General features: G+C 39.2%; 1 protein-coding gene across 4 annotated transcripts in view; it reads right to left on the bottom strand.

Annotated features, from left to right (window-relative positions):
• Nucleotides 1-7,500, bottom strand: part of LOC127429942 (fibroblast growth factor 12-like) — a 53,373-nt gene that overhangs the window by 17,386 nt on the left and 28,487 nt on the right. The window contains exon 1 of one of the 4 annotated variants that reach the window (XM_051679334.1): nucleotides 1,883-2,178. The exons of the other annotated variants lie outside the window; for them this stretch is intronic. Coding sequence (XP_051535294.1) covers nucleotides 1,883-2,090 — 208 coding nt within the window. The 5' untranslated portion in view covers nucleotides 2,091-2,178. Of the gene's footprint in view, nucleotides 1-1,882; nucleotides 2,179-7,500 lie in introns of those variants that run through there. 4 annotated transcript variants of the gene reach the window in all.

Genomic DNA, 7,500 nt, shown 5'->3' with positions numbered 1-7,500 from the left:
GTCTCTCTTTTCTATCTTTCTATCTATCTATCTATCTATCTATATATCTATCTATCTATCTGTCTGTCTCTTTCTATCTATCTATCTATCTATCTATCTATCTGTCTGTCTGTCTGTCTGTCTCTCTCTCTTTTCTTTCTATCTATCTATCTATTTATATATATCTGTCTCTTTCTTTTCTGTCTATCTATCTATCTATCTGTCTGTCTGTCTGTCTGTCTGTCTCTTTCTATCTATCTATCTATCTATCTATCTATCTATCTATCTATCTATCTATCTATCTATCTGTCTGTCTGTCTCTCTTTTCTATCTATCTGTCTGTCTGTCTCTCTCTCTCTTCTTTCTATCTATCTATCTATCTGTCTGTCTAGCTCTCTCTTTTCTATCTATCTATTTATATATATCTGTCTCTCTTTCTTTTCTGTCTATCTATCTATCTATCTATTTATATATATCTGTCTCTTTCTTTTCTGTCTATCTATCTATCTGTCTGTCTGTCTGTCTGTCTCTTTCTATCTATCTATCTATCTATCTATCTGTCTGTCTGTCTCTCTTTTCTATCTATCTGTCTGTATGTCTCTCTCTCTCTTCTTTCTATCTATCTATCTATCTATCTATCTATCTGTCTGTCTAGCTCTCTCTTTTCTATCTATCTATTTATATATATCTGTCTCTCTTTCTTTTCTGTCTATCTATCTATCTATCTATCTATCTATCTGTCTGTCTGTCTGTCTGTCTCTCTTTTCTATCTATCTATCTATCTATCTATCTATCTGTCTGTCTGTCTCTATCTATCTATCTTTCTGTCTGTCTGTCTGTCTCTCTTTTCTATCTATCTGTCTGTCTCTCTCTCTTTTCTTTCTATCTATCTATCTGTCTGTCTCTCTTTTCTATCTATCTGTCTGTCTCTCTTTTCTATCTATCTATCTATCTATCTATCTATCTGTCTGTCTCTTTCTATCTATCTATCTATCTATCTATCTATCTATCTGTCTGTCTGTCTGTCTCTCTCTCTTTTCTTTCTATCTATCTATCTATCTATCTATTTATATATATGTCTCTTTCTTTTCTGTCTGTCTATCTATCTATCTATCTATCTATCTATCTATCTGTCTGTCTGTCTGTCTCTTTCTATCTATCTATCTATCTATCTATCTATCTATCTATCTATCTATCTATCTGTCTGTCTGTCTGTCTCTCTTTTCTATCTATCTGTCTGTCTGTCTCTCTCTTCTTTCTATCTATCTATCTATCTGTCTGTCTAGCTCTCTCTTTTCTATCTATCTATTTATATATATCTGTCTGTCTCTTTCTTTTCTGTCTATCTGTCTATCTATCTATCTATCTATCTATCTGTCTATCTGTCTGCCTGCCTGTTTGTCTGTCTATCTGTCTGTCTCTTTCTTTTCTGTCTATCTGTCTATCTATCTATCTATCTATCTACTATCTATCTATCTATCTATCTATCTATCTATCTATCTATCTATCTGTCTATCTGTCTGCCTGCCTGTTTGTCTGTCTATCTGTCTTTCTTTCTTATTCGTCTGTCTGTCTGTCTGTCAGTCTTATTCGTCTGTCTGTCTGTATATATTTATTTCATTTGTGGTCTTCATACTGATCTGCTGAGCAGTATAATGTTTGTTAATTACTTGTTAATGTATGAGTACCAAATAAAAAATTAGGCTACTACATGAGATATATGAAATTCAATATATCATCAAATGTATCTATAAATTAATCAAAACACTTACGTAATGGACTTTAAACTTCATATATCTCATTCTCAAAGTCTTACTGTTGATCTTCACCGTCTCGCGAGGAGCGCGTGTTTATGTCGAGCTCCGCGCGCACAGGTGTGGGAATGAGGTGTGAATGAACTGACCTGGTTTCCGCCTCACGGGTCGCTTTTTCCCGCTGCAGAATCGCACTTTACCGAAGAGCCCGAACAGGTGCCGGTCGCACAGGGAACTTCGACCGGAGGGCTCTTTAGCAGGGCTCGAACGCCGTTTACCTGACGCCGCGCGCTCGCTATTAGACTCGCGCGCCTGCCGTTTCTGTCTGATGAGCGAGCTGGCAATCGCCGCTGCCATCCCACGGGAAAGGGAGAGCCGGTGCTGCAATGAATGTGGATTCACGTGAGGCGACGGTTCAGACAACCGACGCGCGCTTCTCTCGTGCAGTCATGCACCGCAGCATTGACACCGATAGACCCGGTTTCCAACCACGAAAAGCACTTTAAGAGTTACATAACCGCACATTTAGAGCACATACCAATACATAAACCGTCCAAAAACGAGACCGTCCCATTAAGCAGTCAGTTATTCATGACATTTAGAGGTTCTGTGAGAGATTCAGTCTTCAGAGGTCCAAAATGTGCATATGAAATGAATGCATGTAGCTGTTCAGTCCTTAATTTCTCATCACAGACATGGTTGCTTCAGTAAAGAGCCAGTAACCCATCCATGAGTTCTGGTTTATCAACGCATTGATATAAATGAAGGTTCTGCCCTACTTCCATCTCTGTCCATAGTCTGTTACCAGCATATATCCAAGATCCAGTACAACAAAAAGTCTCAGAGGTTTTTGGAATCAAAGCAAATCCAATATGTCCGGAAAAAAAAGTAGATTTTCAACAGAGTCTGAACTCTGAATGGTTCTGAAGATGTGTCTTGCGTGATTCCAGCAGTTTAGATGGAGAGCTCGGAATGATGCTGAGAGAGAGAGACGGGAGGGTGGGGAGTGAGAGGAGATGTGTGTGTGTGTGTGTGTGTGTGTGGTCGGAGAGAAAGAGAGCGACTCCACTGGGAATAGAGAGGGGAGGTCAAATAAACAACTTTCCCAAAAAATGACATGCAGTCCCGCCGGGAGCACACTGGCACCCTGAACCAGTAACAAAACTCAGGCTTTGTTCACACACCTAATTCCACATTTTAGGAATGTCTGTCTGCACTGTCATTTTACAAGTGACGAAATCAGATCAGTAATATATGTTGTGCTCAATGTAGTTAATTTATTCATAATGAATCCCATTTTCAAGTGTAATGAGTAGATCCAAAGTAGATCTATAATGTCTGGACAGAGCCAAGGGCGTAGATTTTTCTTGAACATTGGGGAGGTTGCAGCATGAAGCATTTACATGTTTCCATTGATCATGGTATAAATATTAGGGAGGGGGGGTTGTACTTGCTTGTTTGGATTGTTGGGGGTGTGCTGAGTGACTCCAGCCAGGTCTCCTAAGCAACCAAATTGGCCCGGTTGCTAGGGAGGGTAGAGTCACATGGGGTAACCTTCTCGTGGTCGCTATAATGTGGTTCTCGCTCTCGGTGGGGCGCGTGGTGAGTTGTGCGTGGATGCCGCGGAGAATAGCGTGAAGCCTCCACATGCACTATGTCTCCGTGGCAACGCGCCCAACAAGCCACGTGATAAGATGCGCGGATTGACGGTATCAGACGTGGAGGCAACTGAGATTCGTCCTCCTCCACCCGGATTGAGGCGAGTCACTACGCCACCACGAGGACCTAGAGCGCATTGGGAATTGGGCATTCCAAATTGGGGAGAAAAATAAATAAATAAAAACAACGTGAAAAATGACTATTACAATTTGAAAAAAAAATGTTCAGAACTTCTTAAACTACTTCAAAGAGTATCACGTCCTCCACGTGCAGCAATGACAGCTTTGCAGATCCTTGTTATTCTAGCTGTCAGTTTGTCCAGATACTCAGGTGACATTTCACCCCTCACTTCCTGTAGCACTTGCCATAGATGTGACTGTCTTGTCGGGCACTTCTCACACACCTTACAGTCTAGCTGATCCCACAAAAGCTCAATGGGGTTAAGATCCAGAACACTCTTTTCCAATTATCTGTTGTCCAATGTCTGTGTGTCTTTGCCCACTCGAACCTTTTCTTTTTGTTTTTCTGTTTCAAAAGTGGCTTTTCCTTTGCAATTCTTCCCATAAGGCCTGCACCCCTGAGTCTTCTCCTTACTGTTGTACATGAAACTGGTGTTGAGCGGGTAGAATTCAATGAAGCTGTCAGCTGAGCACATGTGAGGCATCTATTTCTCAAACTAGAGACTCTGATGTACTTATCCTCTTGTTTAGTTGTACATCTGGTCTTCCACATCTCTTTCTGTCCATGTTAGAGCCAGTTGTCCTTTGTCTTTGAAGACTGTAGTGTACACCTTTTTTTTTCTCTCCCCTTTTCTCCCCAATTTGGAATACCCAATTCCCAAAGCGCTCTAAGTCCTCGTGGTGGTGTAGTGACTCGCCTCAATCCAGGTGGTGAAGGATGAATCTCAGTTGCCTCCGCGTCCGAGACCGTCAATCCACGCATCTTATCACGTGGCTTGTTGAGTGCGTTACCTAGCTGGAGTCACTCAGCACGCCCTGGATTTGAACTCACGATTCCGGTCAGCATCAGTACTCACTGAGCTACCCAGGCCACCCCTTTGTATGAGATCTTCAGTTTTTTGGCAGTTTCAAGCATTGTACAGCCTTCATTCCTCAAAACAATGATTGACTGATGAGTTTCTAGAGAAAGCTGTTTCTTTTTTGCCATTTTTGACCTAATATTGACCTTAAGACATGCCAGTCTATTGCATACTGTGGCAACTCAAAAACAAACACAAAGACAATGTTAAGCTTCATTTAATGAACCAAATAGCTTTCAGCTGTGTTTGATATAATGGCAAGTGATTTTCTAGAACCAAATGATCAATTTATCATGATTACTCAAGGATAAGGTGTTGGAGTGATGGCTGCTGTCTAGGTTTGATCCAAAATGACTTTTTTCAAATAGTGATGGTGCTGTTTTTTACATCAGTAATGTCCTGACTATACTTTGTGATCAGCTGAATGACACTTTGGTGAATTAAAGTACCAATTTCCTTCCGAAACAGCAAAATCTGTACATTATTCCAAACTTTTGGCTTCCAGTGTGTGCGTATATATATATATATATATATATATATATATATATATATATACACACACACACACACACACTGTGTATATATTATCACATAAAATGAGTTGACTTTGATTTAATTTTAAGGGTAAGTAAAAGTTAACTTCTGACACTGGTTGGACATGCCAATAAAATCAGATATTTGTTGCTTATCTAAACAAAGACTAAAACATACACTCTATTTCTCGTTCTTGTAAGCGGACAGCGTCTCATGGCAAATGAGACGCTTGTTTAAACATTCCTGAAAAAAAATAAAAATAATAATGTTTTGGTGCCCAAAGACCTTTGTTAAACCACGTTCGAAAGCTGCCGAGTGCTTAAATGATACAAACAATTAATTATAATGCTAAACCTTGCAAATTAGCAACATTAATGACTCAATATCATTATTTTGCGGTTTAATTAGAGCATTTCAGATGCATTTAGATAATTACAGTTACATCTGGTTTGGCTTCATTTGATTGGTTTTAATGATGAATAGCGTTCTGTTGAGTAGGTGGATAGAGAGTCTCGCTGGCCCCTCACGGATGCCCCCGTGGGTTTGGTCGCTGACGATGGAGCAGCTGTCGCTGGAGCTGACTCAGGTACCGATATCGCATTGTATACACAGCGCTGTGATGTGCTGAGAGATCGTTTCTGTAGTCTCCAGTAAAGAGGCCAATCACTGTGACCCAGATACATCATTCAACCTTCATTGCACAACACTGATTATTTTATCACAGAGAGAGTGAGAGAGATTAGAAAAGAGAGAATATCTATCTATAGTCTCCACCGAGTAGGCCAGTAGTGCTTGTGTGCGCACAAAGATTTGTGGTCCCTGCAAGTAAAACAGTCAGGCATGGATGCTTCGATACTGGCATGGTTTTCCCTTTACAGATCCTGATTCATCTCTTTGCACACAAACACGCTGGATACATACACAGTTTTTCATCAGAGCTGAATCTACAGTATACAGTTATCTCTATTCACAGACACCCAGGACAAGTGAAGAAATGAGAGCAGTTACGTTTCATATAAAGCCTTTTGTATAAGATCATTTATGGCATCAAATGTTACATTTAAAGCATATAAATGTAAACTCTGATCGGTGTTAGGGAGTAGTGAACTAGCGTTGAGAACTCATGTAGGGTCATGTAAATGAACCGGTTCAAATATACAATTCCATTATATTTAGCGTTGCGAACTCTGATTCATTTGAATGAGTCGGTTCATTCGGATGGTTCATGTAAATGAACCGGTTCAAATATAAAATTCCATTATATTTAGCGTTGATAACTCTGATTCATTTGAATGAGTCGATTCTTTCGGAAGGTTCATGTAAATGAACCGGTTCAAATATACAATTCCATTATATTTAGCGTTGAGAACTCTGATTCATTTGAACGAGTCGATTCTTTCGGACGGTTCATGTAAATGAACCGATTCAAATTTACAATTCCATTATATTTAGCGTTGAGAACTCTGATTCATTTGAACGAGTCGATTCTTTCGGACGGTTCATGTAAATGAATCGATTCAGATTTACAATATCATTATATTTAGCGTTGAGAACTCTGATTCATTTGAATGAGTCGATTCTTTCAGATGGTTCATGTAAATGAACCGGTTCAAATTTACAATTCCATTATATTTAGCGTTGAGAACTCTGATTCATTTGAACGAGTCGATTCTTTCGGACGGTTCATGTAAATGAACCGGTTCAAATATACAATTCCATTATATTTAGTGTTGAGAACTCTGATTCATTTGAACGAGTCGATTCTTTCGGACGGTTCATGTAAATGAACCGGTTCAAATATACAATTCCATTATAATTAGCGTTGAGAACTCTGATTCATTTGAATGAGTCGATTCTTTCGGACGGTTCATGTAAATGAACCGGTTCAAATATACAATTCCATTATATTTAGTGCTGAGAACTCTGATTCATTTGAACGAGTCGAATCTTTCGGATGGTTCATGTAAATGAACCGGTTCAAATATACAATTCCTTTATATTTAGTGTTAAGAGCTCTGATTCATTTGAACGAGTCGAATCTTTTGGACGGTTCATGTAAATGAACCGGTTCAAATATACAATTCTATTATATTTAGCGTTGCGAACTCTAATTCATTTGAACGAGTCGATTCTTTCGGACGGTTCATGTAAATGAACCGGTTCAAATATACAATTCCATTATATTTAGTGTTGCGAACTCTGATTCATTTGAATGAGTCGAATCTTTCGGACGGTTCATGTAAATGAACCGGTTCAAATATACAATTCCATTATATTTAGCGTTGCGAACTCTGATTCATTTGAATGAGTCGATTCTTTCGGAAGGGTCATGTAAATGAACCGGTTCAAATATACAATTCCATTATATTTAGCGTTGAGGACTCTGATTCATTTGAATGAGTCGATTCTTTCGGACGGTTCATGTAAATGAACCGGTTCAAATATACAATTCCATTATATTTAGTGCTGAGAACTCTGATTCATTTGAACGAGTCGAATCTTTCGGATGGTTCATGTAAATGAACCGGTTCAAAT

This window comes from Myxocyprinus asiaticus, chromosome 39, assembly GCF_019703515.2.
Source record: "Myxocyprinus asiaticus isolate MX2 ecotype Aquarium Trade chromosome 39, UBuf_Myxa_2, whole genome shotgun sequence".
NCBI classification, from domain to species: domain Eukaryota; kingdom Metazoa; phylum Chordata; class Actinopteri; order Cypriniformes; family Catostomidae; genus Myxocyprinus; species Myxocyprinus asiaticus.
Note: the sequence above shows the minus strand (reverse complement) of the source record. Positions and strands in the feature narration are given on the sequence as shown.